At 38.6% G+C, this 19,573-nt stretch overlaps 2 protein-coding genes across 3 annotated transcripts in view; one reads left to right on the top strand and one right to left on the bottom strand.

Moving 5' to 3' along the window:
- PPP1R1C (protein phosphatase 1 regulatory inhibitor subunit 1C) overlaps window positions 1–13,472 on the top strand; it is a 129,591-nt gene extending 116,119 nt beyond the window's left edge. For both annotated transcript variants that reach the window (XM_007114636.2, XM_007114637.2), the window contains exon 5: window positions 13,061–13,472. In XM_007114636.2, coding sequence (XP_007114698.1) covers window positions 13,061–13,149 — 89 coding nt within the window. In that variant the 3' untranslated portion in view covers window positions 13,150–13,472. The remainder of the gene's footprint in view (window positions 1–13,060) is intronic.
- On the bottom strand, window positions 8,221–9,432 carry LOC102991029 (IST1 homolog). The gene is given in 2 exon segments (XM_055088857.1): window positions 8,221–8,413; window positions 8,416–9,432. Coding segments are annotated over 2 exon segments (1,044 nt in total). The 5' UTR covers window positions 9,308–9,432; the 3' UTR covers window positions 8,221–8,261.
- Window positions 13,473–19,573: the final 6,101 nt, after the last annotated feature.

A 19,573-nucleotide genomic window follows, 5' to 3' on the forward strand; every position in this document is an offset into this window, starting at 1 on the left:
TTTTACACGTGGGAGACAAGTAAAACAGACCAACTGTAGGGCAGCAAATCAAAGAAGAAAGTAGGTCAGCGAGCCCCATGGTGATACAATGAATTGCTATTATTTAAAGGGATGGTCAGAGAGTAAAACTGCCTGTGCACAAGAATGCCTATGAGAACAATGGTAAATCTGAACAAAAAATGCAGGGTCAGAGCAAGAGTTGCAAAGCTCAGCGTGTGAACTGCAAGTCCCTGGGTCAGGCGGACGATAAAACAGAACAATCTGGTCATTCAGAAGCTTCCTGGCAGCCAGGGCCAGCAAGCTGTGTAATGAGAAACAAACTGAGCTGAGGTCCTCCACAGAGAAAAGGGGAGGAAAACAGCCTCAGGATACGAGAGAACTGAGCTGATTTTGAGACTGCATGTAACTATCAACTCATCAGGATTAGCACTTTCCCATAAAAGAAAATTTTAAGTAACATGAGAATCACTGAGGAGACCAAAATACTTAATCAAATCCATTTACATTACTTATATTGTGAAAACCATGTACCCAATGGGATTAATTAACTGTGTTTGGTGATCAGAACAACATTATACACTGGGGAAAGTACCATTTCTCCTTTCCATCTTTAAGATTTACTGCCTATTTTCTTGGACTAGGTGAAGTTTCAGAATCATAATTGCTAAGTGAGTGTAGATTGGTAATCTAAAATACTATAGGAGACTGAGAAGAACAAACTAACTCCAGGCCAAAAATAATCTACCTTTTCTATTTATTATAGGAGATGTGACTTAAAGGGATTGTGCAGAAGTTCATTTATCTGAAAAAAAATTTGGCTACATTGAAAAGTCTTTATATGTTGAATAGGGAATATTTTAAAGAAAGTGAGATTGAAGTTAGTCATTTCTTTACTTAAAATGCACTGAGCATCTATAATGTTCAGGCATTGTTCTGGGCTCTGCTGATCAGTCAGTGAACAAAACAGAGTATTGACTCTGATTTCATGGTGCTGATATTCTAGCAGGAGGCATACCAGAACTCCAAAAATAAAGACATATGACAACAGGGAGTGATTAATGCTCTAAAGGAAGGAAAAAATAAGATAAATCACCATAAGTGGACTGAAAGTAAGAGAAAGAAAGAGATGGGATGTTTTAGATGGGATGGTCAGTGGTCTTCTCTGAAATGATGACATCTCAGCAAAGACCTGATTGGCCAACTGAGGTGAAGAAAAAAAACATGTGGGTCCCTCAGAAGAAGAAGAATCCAGTAAAGAGAGCAAGGAGGACAGGCCTGAGGCTGTTTGAGGTCTATGTAAAATACCAATGTAGGCAAGCAAGTGAGGGAGGGTTGGAAGGAGATAAGTTCAGAAGGAGACAGAACCTAACCATGAAGCATCTTAATGATTATAAGTTTATGTTGAGGCATTTGAATTTTTCTTAAGATAATGAGAATCATCAAAGATTTTCATCAGAGGAATAATGTAATTTTTTAAAAGATTATTCTGTAAATTGTTTGGGGAATTAACTGTAGGGTGGAAGGAGAGAAAGTGGGGAAGCAAGTTAGAAGGGTATTGAAGTCCTCTAGGTAGAGATTAGTGATGGATGGGACTAAGGTGGTAGTGCTGGAACTGATGAAAAATGATTAGACTTGGGATACAATTTTGCATGTAGAGCCTTCAAAATTTGGTCATGCATTGGAAGAGGAGTATGAAAGGAACAAGAGGAGGCAAAGAATACACTGGGCCTGAGAATATTCTGTTAACTAAGATGCAAAAGATTTGGAAAAGAGAATTGGTAGGGGCCAGGTGCTTGTTTCTCTTTGTTTGAAGATTGGGGACAGAACCAAGATCATGTTTTGGATATACTAATTTGGGATGCCTATTAAACACTTAAAAGTCAGAATACAGTTAGGCTGTTGGTTTTATGAACCTGAACTCAGATGAGGGATTGGGACTGATAATATACAATTGGAAATCATCAATTTATACATTATATTTAAAGCAATAGTATTGGATGAGATCACCTAGGAAGTGAGTACAAATAGAGAAAACATTCAATAACCAAGTCCTGGAACTGGCTGGCATGTAGGGTGAGAATGAGTAGGACTGTCTAGCTGAAAAAACCAAGAAGGAGTAGTCAATAAGGTAAGTGGAAAAACAGGTGTGTTTGGTCATCTTGAGGTCAAATTAGTGTTTCAACAGAAAGAAGTGACCAATTATGTTAAATGCTGCCAAGATTTTGTCTAAAATGGTGTGAAACTGACCACTGGATTTCCCCAGATGGAGTATGTTGGGGAAACTTGACAAGAACTATTAATGGAGTGATGAACATAGAAGTCTGATTGGAGTATGTTAAGGAGAAGTTATAATGTGATGCAGTCTATTTATTATACTATAGTGAGTTTTGCTCTAAAGTTTTCTAAAGAGAGAAGGGGCAGTGACGAGAGGTGGAGTGGAGTCAAGAGACAGTTTCTTGAAATGGAAGAAATTAAAACCTGTTTTTGTGGTTATGGGACTATTTTAGTAGAATGGAAGAAACTGATGATGCAAGAAAGAGAGGTTATAATTTTAGGAGAATTCTCTGAAAGGGTAAGAGATATTGTGAAAAAGAGGGGTGGAAAAAATGAGAGGTGAGGCTTATGAGAGGAGGCAGAGATATGGGCACTGATTCAAATATCTTGGTAGATTTGGCCATGCTGTTGTCAATTCATTAATGATTACTTCAATTATCCCTGAAAAAATCAGCTGAGTGTGAAGAGAGTATGGGGTTACTGGAGATTTGAGGAGTGAAAAATCTTACAGTCTGACAATCTCTGATGCATTTAGACCAGTGATGTTCAAAGTGATTCTTGATACAGGTGGCTTAATTAATACCATAAGGCTGACTGCCCCACCCCCGACAATCAGTGGGAAAGAGCTTTTATAGGTGGAGGGAAGGGGCTACATGCAGAAATAGCACAGTCATCTCTGACAGTCATCTTGAAATTGGCCACGCGGTGGACTGATCAGTGTCATCTTGATTGTTTGAAGTACAGTTAGTCTTCAGTTCCAGGGTTGGTTTGTTCCCATTTCTTTGAGGCCAATTCTCGGAATTATGGCAGCTTATGTCATGGCTACAGTCTGATTCATCATGTAGTTAACTTCTTCTACCTGGTGGGGGTTTCAGTATCTACAAGACGGCTCAAAGGATATGGCTCAGAATATTATCTACAGCCCTTGAGGAGAAACTAAAGGTCCTTGAATTTGCTTGATGACTAAACTATTATTATTTGGTCTTGTTTGACTGCTTTCCTTTACTTCTGCATTTTTTTCACTTCTCTGATTAAACTTATTCTTTGGCTAAAGTTTTTCTACAGACAAAAGGCAGGCTGAGGAAATGGGGGAAGGACCATAGGGCCCTGCTGCATTTCAAGGCTATGGTAGCCAATAGTGACCACTGTTGCTTCAATAGGAAGGTACTCTCCTTGGAAGACAGAGACTTCTAAAATGCCAGCACAGGACATCCTTCTGTGGACACACTTAAAAAACACAGGCATCATTTGTTCTGTGGCTTTAAATGCAACTCTCCTTTTGTTATTTTATTTTTAGTGCTTTCAAGGCTAACCACGGATTCCTGTTGATTAATGCATTCTTTATTTTAGATAAGCTATTGTGTTCAATCAATGGCAGTCAAGTCCGGCAGGTGAGGGAGCCATTCTGTCTCTTTCTAAAGTGAAATTGCCCAACACTGTTTAGCTCCATTATGTGTAGGCTTAAAAATTTAACTTTACTTCTGAGTTCATGGAATGCATTAGCTTTGAAGAGAAAGGGGGTATTAGAAGGGCACTTGGCTGTAGAGAGCAAAAGAGGCACTCAGTCTATCAGAGTGATTCTCACCCTAGGCTGAATAGCAGGATCCTTGCAAAATTAAAAAACATATTCTTGCCTGGCTCCAACCTCAGACTTACTGATAAAGATGTGGGCACTTTACATTTTGATAAGTGAGACTAGATTACTCTCCAAAGATATTCTTTGAATTCACACTTCTAATGATAGCAGATAAGTATACTTCCTCCCCTATCTTCTCCTCAGCATTTACTGCTAAATCTTTCACCTAGGTTTTACTCTTGGGCAACAGCTTTGGTAAAATATACGATAGGTAAAATATACATAAATATATAATACTTATGAATACATATGAATACCATATAAACATGCTACCCCTATTCCCATGTATGATGAAGAGAGAAGCATATTACACATTTATTCTTCTGCAGAGAAATGCTTCTCTAAGTAATGGGTGGTTAAGTGAAATGATCCTGTGTTGATTTGCAGTTTATATTAACTGAACAGTCATCGTATTAGAGCAGAGATCAACTGTGCTGTTTATACGTAATTTACTCCAAATGAAGTAGAAAGGGATAGATTTAAGATGAGTTCAGGACATGATGTGTGTTTAGCTTTGGGATGAAATCAATATGTCACTTGATCTCTGTGACCCTCAGTATATTAATGTATAGCTATTTATTATAAATGAATGACAAGAAGATTAAACAAAATACATGTGAAAGCATTTTGGGAAATGCAAAGCACATTTTCAATCAGAGATGGTGGGCCTTTACTGAGGAGACTTGATGTCCCATATTATAGCTTAAATTATAGTCCTTGAGTATATCTAGCATGATTTTTTTGATAAAATTTGAAGGATCAATATACAAGCAACCATTAGAAAAATCATTCTTTTAGGGCCACTGAACTCACTCTTTTGTACATAGTAGGCCTTCAGAAAACTAATGCTTGTTAAATGTATTTTGCAAATAGTTTTCTCATATAGAAATCAGACTTACTGCTTTCCTTAATCTAACCAGTGTATTGCTCAGTCAACGGCTGTCCAAATTACTATCTCCTGAGTTGGAGCTCTTCTTTCCCTCATTAGAACTCTCCAAATGCTTTATTTCTACATGTCTTCATTAAATTAACTTCATTTATGTGCATGCCATCACCCATGACCTACATCCCCATCTGATCTGTACTTGTGCCTCTCTCCTGCTCAACACACAGTAGGAACTTTATTATATTTAATTCCTATTGCTTCTTTTCTAATAACGTGTACATTATTTGTAACTTGGTTCCATTCTGGGAATGTTGCTGGGCAAAGTTAAATTGTACATCTTCCTACTTACAAACTCTATTAAAAACACTAACAGCAATGATGACAAAAAAGACTGAAAAGTTACATCTAAATCTATCAGTTATAAGTTGAAAGAATTTGATAATGAAAAAAGCCTTATGATCTTGAGTCACCACATTTTCCTTCAGGTTTTAACTTTGGAAAAGATCAATAATAGTGGTGGTAGATTGAGTCCTGGTGGCCCAGGTGAAGAGCCCCCAGTAGGAATTAGGGGCCCAGGTTTGTGTCCCAGCCCAGCCTATGATTGCAGTGTGAATTTAAGCAAGTCACTTTGCCATCTGAAATTGTCCTTTCATCTTTAAAGTGAAGAGGTTAGACTAGGATTCATATTCACAACTATTTGTGAGTCAGAGACCGCTCTGAGATTCTGCTGAAAACTGTGGACCTTCTTCCCTGAAGAGGCATAGAAACAAGTATAAATAGAATTCCAAGAGGGTCAGAGGCTCTCAAAATACATCCACAAATTCCCCAGAGGACTTTAGAATGATTTCAAACTTCAAAAGTATGTGGTTGAAAAAAAAAAATGAATCCATTTACATTTGCTACTCCCGATGTGAATTGTTTTAAAATGTGGATTTGGGCCACTTATGCCATTTAAAGTTAGAATTACTTTTCTGTAACTTATAGTACTCAGAGCAAAGCAAAATTTTCAGTAGGAAAGAAGATCTCCTTTGTATATGAATAGCATCTCAGGGTTGGTGAGCTTGTTAGCCTGCCCTGCTACTCAATCCAGGGTTCCTTCTCGCCTGAGATGGAAATTTAGCTTTGACTTGAACACACACAGTGACGGGGAGCTTACTCACATGCTTATTGCTGGGAAAACATAAAGAGTTTAGAAATTTTCTTCTTTATATTGAGCCATACAAATGTCCCTGACTTAACAGTGGTTTGATTTAAGATTTTTTGCCTTTACGATGGTGCAAAAGCAATATGCATTCAGAAGAAACCGTATTTCGAATTTGGAATTTTGATCTTTTCCTGGGCTAGTGACATGCAGTAGGATATGGTCTAGTGATGCCAGGCAGGGCAGTGAGCCCAGCTCCCAGGTAGCCACAGGGTAATGAGTGTAAACAACAAATACAGTACACTTACAACCATTCTGTACCCATACTACCATTCTGTTTTTCACTTTCAGTATGGTAACCAATAAATCACATGAGATATGCCATACTTTATTATAAAATAAGCTTTGTGTTAGATGATTTTGCCCAACCACAGGCTAACATAAGTGTTCTGAGCACGTTTAAGGTAGGCTAGGCTAAGCTATGATGTCCAGTAGGGTAGGTGTATTAAACGCATTTTCCACTTATGATATCTTCAATGGGTTTGTTGGGATGTAACCCCACTGTAAATCTAGGAAGATCTGTACTCTGCCCTCACCACATGAATGTCAGCTATTGACACTATTGCTGCTCTCGGTCACCACTTAGATAAATTTTATTTCTTTTTCCAGGCTTTTAGGAATTCACTGGCAGCCTCTTTTGTCCTCTCTTAATTTTGCTAAACAGTGCAGTTTCATATCCAATTCTTCTGGAAAAGATTTCATAAAACTGCTTTTAATCTCAATTACTTCCTTCAATGGAACTCCTGAAATGCAGAATCCAGAATTGGGCAGCATAATCCAGAAAAGTCTGAACAACACATGGTTAGAGAGAAGTTTCCTCTCTTAAACTGCTCACTCTCCCGTTAGAAATGCCACCCACACTGCCAAGAGCTCTGTTCCTACAAACAGGTGACTCTGCTGGGTCATGTTGAAATTGTGGTCACCTGAATCCCTAACTATACTCAATCTAGGTTGCCCTCATTCTCTATCTTTTAGAACCAAAATATTCTTCCGAAAAACAAAACTCCCTTTGACCTCTACCTTAACTACTTAGGCCATCTTTCCAGCTCTTTGGAATATACTAGTTGTTTTTTTTTGTTTTTTTTTTTTTTTCAGAATTTTTAATTTTATTAGCAGCTACTGAGCCATGACATACAAATCAATCAAAAACATTAAAGAAAAGTTGCTTGAAACAAGTGTGTACAGATAAACCACACAGAAGCTGAAGTCATATCTTCCGATCCCAAAGCCATCCTTGTGGGGAAGGATAGCCTTAGCTAGGGGGCAAAACAGTAAGAGTCTCATCTGTCAAGGGAAGGAGCAAAACACGTACAGCCACATGGGCACCAAAAATTTATCTGAGATCACTTTTTAAAGGTTCTCTTGATCATAACGTTTTCAAATGAAAACAGGAACCCCTCTTCACCTGTAGGCTTTCCGGCTCACTACTCAAGAGACTTGAATATTTCTATTAAGGCTACTGGAAGCCCACCTTAGCCTTGAATGGTGACTTCTGCCCAGTATGTGGCCAGCAATGCAATCCAACAGAACATGCCACGGGGAAAAACAGGAATTTATATACAGTGCTGCCCTCTATTAAAAGGGAAACACAGCACTCAAGATAAAGCAAAAGGCCACAGAGGGCTCCCTGAGAATCCAGTAGAACTAAGAGAGGCCTTCAACTTTCCAAAGTTTGCAACTGGATCCAGGTGGAACAGTGCCCTGCAGCAAGGAGTAGTGTATATGTCAATGAGAAGACCCAGCTTCTAAGAATTGTTACAATGGCTTCCTGAGCCATTTTCTCTCTCTCCCATTCATATTAGAGCAAGAAAATACACAACTTGGCCTTGAATCTCACTCACCACCGATCCCTCTGTACGGAGGGGTTTGTTTCTAAGTCTAGAACCTCAGCACAGAGCTGAGACATTTCAGGAAGTACTCTCCTCCACCACCCGGCCATCTCTGACAGCTCTCCCCTTCTCACTCCCCTGTGCAGGGATGGTGGGACAGGAAGGAGAGAAATGGGATCACACTGACAGGAAAAGAACAAGCAAGGCTGCCGGGAGCCAGCTGCTCCAACCTCACAATTTCCAGCTGTTAGTCTCTCAGGAGCAGTGGAGAACTGGAAAGCAGCAGAGTGTGTAAGAGCAGGAAGAGAGCCCAGAGGAAGAGTGTACTCAGTGATGGTTAACAGATGAAGCAAAATTTCATGGAGATTCTTTGTTACAAGGAGAAACTGCTCAGTCTCAATTCCCAGAACGTGGACCTTGCCTGGTTTATGAAGCCTATGTTTTCTTTTTCAGCTCTTCAAATCTCCGGGAAAGATCATCAAAGTCAATGTCTTCAGAGGCTGAGGTGTTGGCACCAGCAGATGCAGTTGGTAGCGTGTCTGGCACAGATGGCAATTCAGGCAGTACAAAGTTGTCATAGGTATCCATGGTCTGGAAGGGGGCTTTGCAGAAGCTTCTGGCTTGGGTCCAGGGCCAACGATAGATTCATACGATGGGGGAGTTGCTGGTATCTGAGGTGGATGAATATTGGGAAAGGCCTGATAAGTTCCCATTGGCAATCCATTGAAATCCGATGGTCCCTTTGGAAGAGGGTATGAGAAAGGAGTGTTTGGAGATGGCATGGGCATGGGCATTGGCACTGTTCCATCAGGTCCACCAGCTGGTGCTGTGAATCTGCCCCCACCTCCTCTTCCAGGGCCCCCTTTCTTCACATCATTTGTGAATCCAACATCAATAAGATCTGTATCTACTCCAGGAGGAGCTTCTGCCATGACCACAGAGTCAGGCTCATAGGGCACATTGTAGTTCTTGGCAATTTCAATCAGGTATCTCTCCACCAGGATTTTGGGTGGGGCCTCCACACTCAGTTTGTGCATTAGCCGGTCATTCACAGTTCCAATCTGGTTGGTCCTACATAACTTGCCATATTCCTTGCTATACTTGGCACAGAGTTGATCAGCAACAATTTTCAACTCAGCCACTTCTGACTGGAGTCGAGGAGCAGCCCAAATCAGTGTAGACACAGATTCAGCCAGACCAGAATCTAACTCCTTCATAGACTGGATGAGGCCAAACCGAGCCAGCAGCAGATCACAGTACAGCTCCAGGATCTCCATGGCCTCCACAAGGTAGTCTTCTCGAATAATGTGCTCCACTCGGATTCGAGCTCGTTCATCTTTCCCAGCAGCCAGATAGTCAGCAATCTCTTTCCTTGCTTTCTGGGCCAGTTCCGTTTTTTTTTTCTCCAATAGTTTAAGACGGTTTATGACTAATCTCAAATTAACTCGTAAACGCTCAGCTTTAAATCCAGAGCCCAGCATGCTGTGCTGTTCCTCTGTGTGAGCTGGATAGCAGAAAGGAAATGACAGCAGTAAAAGCCAATGCGCTTCAAGATAGGTCAATACTACGTATCCAATCTGACTGAATCCAGACCTGAAAACAGAAGACACAGACTCGGGAAAGAAAGCTCAGCATCCAAAATGGCGGCTAACAAGTTCTCAGCCAATATACTAGTTTTTCATTCATCGTGTCATCTTTTCTTCCAAGTTTCATGTCATCTACAAATGTGATAAACCTGCCTTTTTCCCCTCTGAATTAATCGATAAACATATTGATGTGTGGTTTGCCAAATGTAAGCCTCCCTTTATGGATTAATTATTCATAATTCTTCACTCAGTCACTTTACAACTTCATCCAACTCACATTTAACCTCCTGATCTACAGAATGGAGAAGAGCACAAGTATAATGTTCTGTGCAGGGGCAACATTTCTTTCTTTTCCTTTCCTTCTATACTCAGTCTACTTTCTTTTCCTCAAACTCTATTTTCTTCACTCCTTCACGTATTCACAATGCATATCCTTGTCTTATATATGGCTCCTTTTCTGGTATGTTCATTTTGTTACGGAGAGAAGAGCCTCTGTGCATTTAGGGGATCCCTCCGCCTTCTGCCCGAGTGCAGGGCTGGCTGTGTCCTTCTTGCTCCAGGAGGCCCTTTGCCACATGCTGGGAATCAGTTCGTGTGCAGGTGAGGTTGTTTTCCTGTGTGTTCATTAGCATTTGGCAGAAGAGGAGGGTCTGAGAATTTCACCAACACCTCCAGAGCAAGTTACTTTCCTCCACCTCCAGAATTACTCAAATATTGAATGAGGCTTCAAAGAAAATTTAAATACAAAGCATATGTGTGTTTGGGGATAGGAGGAGGGGCATGGAGAGAAAAACTATTAGACAGTTCTCACAGACTTCACACATTAATCTCAGCATTTACTGCATCTATAACCAAACAAACATTGCTGAAAGGAAAAAAGAAAAATTCAGAACACACATTAATCAACCATCCGTTATCCAATGGAAAGATGACGTTAGTGTAAACTGCTCTGGGAACCAAGGAATCTGTGGTCCTGTAGAGAGGTTCAGCAGAACAGCTTTGTGACGTCACCTACTCCTGCCTCATCAAAATCTTTCACCTGGCAATGGTTAATGCCACACTCAAATAAGACCGAGAAAAGCCCATTCCAAGGTTTGCTCAAGTGAGTGATTTTACTTTCAAGAAGGCTTTCTCGTATAACTTTGTGGCCATTATCATTATAAAATAAATGAGTAGACCTATAGTTAAGTATGGGAAGTGGATGATTAATGGTTTAATAAGTTGGACATTTGGTTACCATTTTTTTAAATGTTTGACTCCCTCATATAGACAAATCAATGTTGGCATTAAGTTAACCCTGATTTAAGGAAAATTGAACACAACTTCATTACTCTGTAGTTACTTTGAGGATAAAAGGGATGAGCCCTGGAGGCAGTAGAACCTTTGCAAATCCTGGGAGGTGCGGACAATTTTAGCTCAGGAAAGAGTGGCAGGCGGCTGAATGATTACTATGCTTTAATACTTCAGAGGGAATGCCAAGATGGTTTGAACCAGATTAGTAGGTACTGTAAACCTACAATAAATCCTAGAGATTGATAGGTGAGTCTAGGTTAGCATCCAAAAAGCTAAAGGTGAAAATGAGTTGGGGTCTCCTGACAATGGAACTTTATGCTTCATTCACTCAGTCAGTCAGTGAGTCAGTCAGTGAGTCAGTCAGTATATATTGAGAGACTATGATGTGTCAGAATTTCTTTTAGAACCACACTATCCTTGTAAACTTGAACAAATCATTTATCTTCTTGAAGTCTAGATTTCACCATCCAGGTATTTATCTCGTGGAGTTGTGAGGTTTAGTGACCCAGGTATGTAAGACTCCAGCAGAGTGACTGATTGGATGCTCATTGAACTCCCTTTCCTTCTTAGCATTTAGACCTCTTTTTCTCCTATGTAATCTATAACATGATGAAATAAGTTCCATTTGTTAACAACAAATTTCTCTCTATGATGATTGTGAGTGATCTGTGTTTGCAGATGAAATTACAGCATTTAAATATTATTACAACTTATCAAATATTTTTGCAAGATAATCAACCAAGCCCAGGGGTGTCATTCCTTGCCAAATGGCACTCTGAGGTTGCTGACTGCAACACATGCAAATCCACTCTTTTTTTTTCCTTTTTTTAGTTTCTTTCTTTCATAGTAAACATGAGCAGTGACTTCCTTTCATTTATCAATTCTAACTGCAATGTTTTTCAATAATATTTAGAAAAATCTCATAAACCAATTTACTAAAATATAAAAATCTATAAACTTTTCCATGTTACGCATCACTATATGCAGTGTCAGCTAGTATGCTGTTTTAACAGAATAGACCCAGGTGAAATGAAAGATAATTTTGTAATGATTATAGTAGTCACCTTATGATTTATACTCCAAATTTGAGTTAATTTTGAAAAAAATATGAATATACTTTATTGTGGAAGTGCCAAAGACATATACCAAAATGTCACCTCATTAATTCCATCAATTATTTATGCAATCAATATTAATGAGCACCTACTGGTTGCCAGGCTCTGTGCCTGGGACCCCAAAGTGAAACCCCATAATCTTGACATCAGCAAGTTTGTTCTAATGAGAAAAATATGTAAACAAATACAGTTCTATAAAGTAATTGATACAAGAGAAAGTGATCCAAGAGCAGGGGGAAATATGAGAAAGACCCAGCTAGGTCTACTTGGGGAACTGGGGGAGCCTTCACAGAGGAGGCAAGCTGCTATCAGGATGAGTGGGAGGTTATCAGGTGGGTGAGTAGGAAGAAGCTATTCAGCAGAGAGAATAGAATGAGAAAGACATGGAGGCTTGAGGGAGCTTGGAGTGACCTGTAATGTGGAAGACCAGGTTAGTATTCTTAAAGCATAAATTACTGTGAAAGGGGGAAGCAGGAAAGGCTGGTGGAAATGAGGCCAGATAGGTAGGGAGAGGCCAGATCACATAGCCTATATATCAGGCAAAGGTGTGCCAATGGTTTTCCTCTGTGTAGGTTTTGGGGGAAGTGATTGAAGAATTTTTAATACAAAAGTTTCAGAAGCAAATCTGTATGTTTTGATTCCTAAAGAAGACTAACAATATTCTGATTCTTTTGTTGTTTGAAAGTTACAGAAATGGCACACACACACCTCCTTGCTCCTGAGGAAGAGCAGTAAGAGCCTGGGAGCAGATGTTTAGTTAACAGGTTTTTAAAAGGCAGTGATGCAATTCTTAATGGAGAAGATTTAATTACTATAAAAGACATTCTGGGGGCTTCTCTGGTGGCGCAGTGGTTGAGAGTCTGCCTGCCGATTCAGGGGACACGGGTTCATGCCCCGGTCCGCGAGGATCCCACATGCCGCGGAGCAGCTGGGCCCGTGAGCCATGGCCGCTGGGCCTGCGCGTCCGGAGCCTGTGCTCCGCAACGGGAGAGGCCACAGCAGTGAGAGGCCCGCGTACCACAAAAAAAAAAAAAACCCGACATCCTGTTTTGAATGGAAATTGGGCTGGGTGTGTTTTTATTCCTCAGTGAATTAAAAGGTTTATATAAGATTAGATTGTTGAGATTCTTGGAGAAAACACATATACACCAGTGAAAACGTTCCACTCATTTTCTTTACCTCTTGCAGCAAAGCAGTGAATCTGCCAGAAATAAATTGAGCATAATTTTTATAATTTCAGGGGTTAAGCATATGAAAGGCCAGAATGAATCAGCATTTCCCGAAAAAGAAGAAGGCGTGAACGAGAGAGAAGAGCTGTGGGACCATTAATAATGGGTCTGCAGCAAGAAGTCTTCTTGGGAATAACTGAACTATTAACTTTTCTGAATATCCCATGGAACACCACTGCTTGACTTCCATCTCTGCTCGCCACACTCACAAAGTAGTAATACACCTCCTGGGAAGTGCCCCTTGATGGAACTTTAGAACTACCTACTGATCATTCCATATTACTTACAAATAAAAAATAAGTATTTATTTTACAACAGTGATTTTCTTTTTAACAACATAGAAATTTGCAAACATGTGAGTGTTCTAACTTTAATACTGCCCAGCTTAATCCCTGATGTCCTACTGATAACGATTTGCCTTCTAATGTCAAATGTAAATAGCATCACTTTAAAAGTAAAAAATAAATATTAAATACATTTAGACATGAGTGTGTGTCTGGGTTTAACTTACCGAGGAATGTTTAATGAAACTTTTAAGATCTGCATTTATCCTGTTGCTGTATACGGAATGGTACATGGTATTTATTTCAGAATGATAGAGAAATGCCAGATTTCTTGATTCAAAAGATCAAAATGTATTACTCTTTAGATATTAAACATCTTTTTCCCTCCAACAACACGTTAATTATTAAAGAACCACAGATTTCTCTTCATTTTTTAAGCTATGAGAGATGTATTTTCCATCATTTCCACTAGTTATTAAGAAAGAAAAATTATAAATCTAAAATAAAATATGCCAAATTTCCCCTGTCACGTATTTTTGGCTATTACTGGAAATATGGGGTGTTTCCTATTGCATTTTAATGAATCATTAGATTTTATAAATCTCCTATTGTCATAAGAAATTTCATTAATTCATGAATTCGTTCATTCAACAACTATTTTTTACGGGTTCATCTCTAGGAAGGCACTTTGCTGGGTGTTGTGAAAATAAAGGAAAGATAATTTCTCCCCTACAGAACTGGCAGAGAAGATAAGCATCAGTACAAAGCAAGGTTTTCCAAGACCTTATGTATTTACTGAATATGGCTTTTGATAATTCAAAGTTCTGGCATCGTGAACAATTATTGATTGCATTTCATTGTAAAGTATCTACACCACATAATTTAGTGGAGGTGGAGGAATGCCCAATTCGCTTCCCACATTAATGATATTAGTGAAGTTCAAATGTTTCATGGATTAAAAAACTAAAGATGAAAAGATTTCTCAAAAGTCAACAAAGAGGTAAATTAAGATAGGAAGAAAAAAAAAAAAAAAAAAAACTGCTTTAAAGGGCTTCCCTGGTGGTGCAGCGGTTGCCCGTCCGCCTGCCGATGCAGGGGAACTGGGTTCGCGCCCCGGTCTGGGAGGATCCCACATGCCGCGGAGCAGCTGGGCCCGTGAGCCATGGCCGCTGAGCCTGCGCGTCCGGAGCCTGTGCTCCGCAACGGGCGAGGCCACAGCAGAGGGAGGCCCGCATACCACAAAAAAAAAAAAAAAAAAAAAAAAAAAAAAAGATAGGAAGAAAAAAATCAAATGCAAAATCCACTGTGGGATCGTAATATCAGGATTCAAAGAAGTAAAAGTACTGTTTTTAATTTTGACTGTGAGTTTTATAATATAGATTAAAAGAAATGCGTGAATCTATAAGCCAATACAATAGAGATAATGATAATTTTCCTTAGTATATTTTCCCCAAGAAAATAAACGCAAAACTCATTGATTAGTATCTCAAGCATGTATGAGTACTTGTTCCAAGTTTCCTTCTTTTTTCCTTTCTTCCTTCCTTCTTTGCTTCTTTCCTTCCTCTCATCCTCCCTGCCTTCCTTTCTCTTCTCCCTCCCTTGCCCTGGCCTGTTTTCTTTTGTTTTGTTTTTGTTAAACCAGTTTCACCAAAAATTTCTGGAGTTTCTAGACCACCTGCTGTGACCACCTGCTGTGACTGTTTATTTGATTTTCTAAGTTTCTCCCTACTTAAAATTGATTAAGACACATATTTGTTTTAAGTGATTTTGAATTATTTGTGTTTGTAAAACATCCCGATACCCCTTGAGATTATTTGAGATACCCCGAGGCCCTAAAAAATAAAATTGCCCTTCCCTTCCCATGAACAGACATTTTTATAAATGTTTTTTCAAAAGGATTCAGACAAAAGAAACAAAAGCTTTTGCTGATTTTGTAACAGCAAAAAACACATGGGGAAATAAACACAATGGCTTCTGGATTCTTCTATCCTGTTTTCCATTCTTAAAAATGAAAAGAGATGAAAATTAAAAGAATAAGTTTTCCTTCAGAAATATTGGTTTCTTTTATTCTGTTCTCCACTCTCAAAACACAGAGATCACAATTAAAAGCATAACTTTTCCTTTGGAAAAGTGTTGACTTCCTCATAAATTTGAAGGAAACCAGCTGAGATAATGGCTTTTCAGTTTCCTTTTCACACAATTACAGTTTACAACAAAATTTTTTTCATGATGACAACTTGGCTTCTGTTTGGCTGAATGGGCAAAGAGAGTTTCTGACCAAAACAAAACAAAAGAAAACCTTTATCTTTTCCAGACAACATTTATAATATAATAGTTAGTAGACGGGGTTTGAGTCATTCTGACTTGGGTTCAAATTCAACACCTACCAAATTTTTAGACTCAGTCTCTGTAAAATGAGTACGATCATACCTACCCGTATTGCATCATTGTGAAAATTAAACAAGAAAAGACCTATGAAATGCTTAGCCCAGCATAAAGAGCATTTAATAACTGGTGCAATTATTATTACTAGAATGAGAAAGGACCTGAGACTATCTATCCAAACCTTCTCTAGTTCATGATCCTCTCCAAAGCACAGACAAGTGATTGATTGATTGCTTCTCTAATTCTCGAATAGCTCCAGCTGAACCCCAAACCCAGCCAAGGAGCTCTAATTGTTCTTTTGTGTGTTAAACTCTCTCCTTCTCCTATACTTTACCTCCTTTCCTATGGCACAGCTGTTCAGATACTGAAGAACACTCTGGTGTCATCTCCTAAGTGGTCTCCTCTCTGTGATAAAATATCACCAGTTCTTCCCAATCTTTTCTTATCATCCTGGCCACTCGCTCTTGGATATCTTCAATTGTGTACGCTGAATCTGAGAAAGATTAAGTCAGGTGGATAAGTTTGAGACAGGCTGGGGACCTGGGACCCTTTGCTGCAGTGCTGCAGTGCCTGCACCTGGACACACCTCTCCTCAAGCAACAAAATACAAAGAAACTGTACGGGACTAAAAACAACTGCATGCATGGGCAGTTGGGGCAAATTCTGGACAAAAGATACAAAGAGACCAAAAAACCCAACTGCCAATTTTGAAAAGCCTGGAGCAAAAGCGGGGTTCTGCACATGCCCCCTGCACACAACACCACCTAAGGGGTGGGCAAAACACCTAAGCCGCCCCTCTGGCCCGACCCCTGGACCCGCCCCTACCCTCATTCCATATAAGGAACGAGCCCGACCCCCTCCCCCTCCGTAGCCAGCAAGCAAGGGAACCTGTTGTTTGTTCTTGCTGCGCCCTGCCGCAGCGGGTGGCCCAATAAAGCCTTGCCTGAATTTCTTGTCTGCCCTCTGATCAATTTCTATTGATGAAGGAGGCCAAGAATCCTGGTCAGTAACAAGCTGAGTATTTTTTGTGTCCCCCTAAACATGAGACACTGAAGCAGAGAGTGTAGAAGGGCAGAGCAGGATTCTAGGCCAGAGTTCTTTCTATTAAACAGTGATTTTGTAATTCCAGTGTTGTGCAAGGTAAGCATCTTTATAAAGAACAAAATTCTCAGACTATTTTCTGTTCTTAAAAAAGTTTACACCATCCATTTTAAATTTTAATTCAATTATGCCAATGCTTTCTATATTGTGGAAACATTTTAGGTTAGCCACGGACAAATTATTTTTATATTTATATTTTATTTTTATATTTATAAATACTACTATATATTAGAAAAGACACATAATCACCAGCCCCTAGGCTATTGTTGCTTAGGATGAGACAAGCTTATAGTGTTAGTGTATTTTAAATCAATTTTTAAAAAAATGTTAAATAACCATAGTAGAAGTGGTACCTCAAAATCACAAAAGTGATACACCATTGAGTGAAGTTTTGGAAACACCGGTATGCAGTATTGTCATAGTAAATAACTTAAGTGCAAGTATTGCAGAGTTTATTTAGTCACGATATGGATTTATGAATTCATAAATAAACCAGTTATATTGTATTGATTTAAAAATTCTGTTTCTTTACCCACATCTAAAAGCAAACAGAGTAAACTGCAAACTGATAATAGAAAAGCATGTCTAACTACATTGAAGTGTTAATGCTTACATGTAATTTTGAGCATTTGATTTCTCTGAAGGAGGATGGGGGAAGAAATGTCCTTAGTTTTCCAAGTCTTTGATTCCAAAAACCAGTCTTCAAAGCTCCAGCAGATATATTAATCATTAAAAATGTCTATGTTACTAAAATGTGAAATCTGTTAAAGAAATTAAATTATTAGATTTTATATGTTATTATCATAACATTCTGAAGAACTAAATTTCGGAGGAAGAAGAGCTTTAGGAAAATGATGGAGGGCATCTTTTCACTGCTGTGTGAATTAAAACAAGTCAGACATCCTTAATTATTCTATACTATTTTTCATGGGATAATTTGGTGTAGTTTATAAAAGTGTACATTGGAAACAAGAAACCAGTATTCTAGTTTATTATTCAATAAATATGTATGAATGCCTATGACATGCTAGACATTAAGTGTTGAGGACACAGGTGTTAACAAGATAGTTAAGGTCCTTAAATTCATGGATGAATATTCTAGTATTTGAAGCCTGTCAATAGATATGTAAATTAATAAGTGAATTAGATCATTTCAGATAGTGATAAACTCCTAGAAGGAAATAGAAAGAGGTGATGTAGCAGAGCGTGTCATTTTCTCTTTGTCATAACTGTGTGACATTGAGAAAGTTCTTTAATTACTCTGGGACCCAGTTTCCTATTCAGTAAAATGTGGAGAATGATATGGGGGAGGGGTAACCAGATGATCATGTGAGGCTCCTTCTAAATCTAAGATCTTTGTTTCTCCCTCTGACTCTTTCAGGAACTGCAGGCAAGCAGCAAAGGAGAGAAGAGGTGGGAACAGACAGAGAGCAGCAGCATTAAGGGAAAATGGAATCAGAAGAGAAAAGGTGTATCTTTGCATGCTTGTCTGACAGCCAACAGAACAAAACTGAGTTAGAAATACTCATACACGTATGTATGCATGTATAGTATGTATGTTGGTAACAACCTTAGCATTGTAACCAATAGTATTCTTTTACAACTTACCCTTAGAAAATGATCTAAAAAATGGTGATCAGTTTTTTTTTGTTTTTTTGTTTTAAGATTTAAAAGGAAACTTTCCAGGAAAAATTTCCTGCTGCAAATGACTAATTGGATAATTTACTCTATTTAAGCATACAAGTTTGTTGCCATTAAGTGATGCATAACAGATTTTTCCCTTTGCAGAGATTTACATGACATGGTATTAAATTCTCTGGAAAGTTTCCACTGTGTTCTGAAGTAGTTAGTTATTTTCTTTTTCTCCTCCAGGTGCAAAATGACAGAAGCTGACTTGTCATTGCTGTGTTCCTACTTGAGCTTGGAAAAATACCAACACAAAACAAATACCATCACCATCATCACCTCCAGCTCCATCATCACGTGTTATTTTCTTTCTCCAGGATTGCTTTCTGAAGCACTTTAGATATGTTACACATAAATATTGACATATTTTTCAGAAATTGTTCCTTCATTTTTTTTTGCTAATCATTGATGCTGCACTTTTTGCCAAATTCTTCCTTTTCATTTTAATTTATTTCTCTCTATAACCAAAAGTGTGATCTTGAATTTGAGTAAATTTTAAGTGATTCATTTTTAGTTTTTCTAGTTCTGGAATACAAGCTTTCCTCTTACAATAAGGAGGCTTTTAAATATATTTTCTTGCTTGCTTTTCAAATTCCATTGTATTATTTTATTCCCTTATTTCTTTTTCAAATTCTATTGGTCTTGATTCAATTTAGTTCCACAAATACATATATATAGATAGTCTACTACATACCAACTACTGATTTAAATGTTAAGAGTTATAAAAACGAGAAGGCTAGTATTGTTGCCATCTTGCTAGTAACTCTTTGTTTAGTTCTTTACAATTAATAAAGTGCCCTCACCTATGTTTCTCAGCTAATAATCACATTAAATATGTATGACAGGTAGGATTCATTTTATGGATCAGGAAACTAGAGTCCAAAGAAAGTGGTCCTAAATGAACCCATAGTCCAACAAACTCTTCCACTAGCTTATGATTTGTTTGAGAAGTTGTAACAGTTTTTAGGATGAAAAAGCGCATCCTCCTTAGGAACAACAGGGTTTTACGTTTCTTATAGTGCTTTATAGATCCACTTAGAAGTGAGCTTTCTACATTTCATACACATA

This window comes from Physeter macrocephalus, chromosome 2 (genome assembly GCF_002837175.3).
Source record: "Physeter macrocephalus isolate SW-GA chromosome 2, ASM283717v5, whole genome shotgun sequence".
Taxonomy (NCBI): Eukaryota; Metazoa; Chordata; class Mammalia; order Artiodactyla; family Physeteridae; genus Physeter; species Physeter macrocephalus.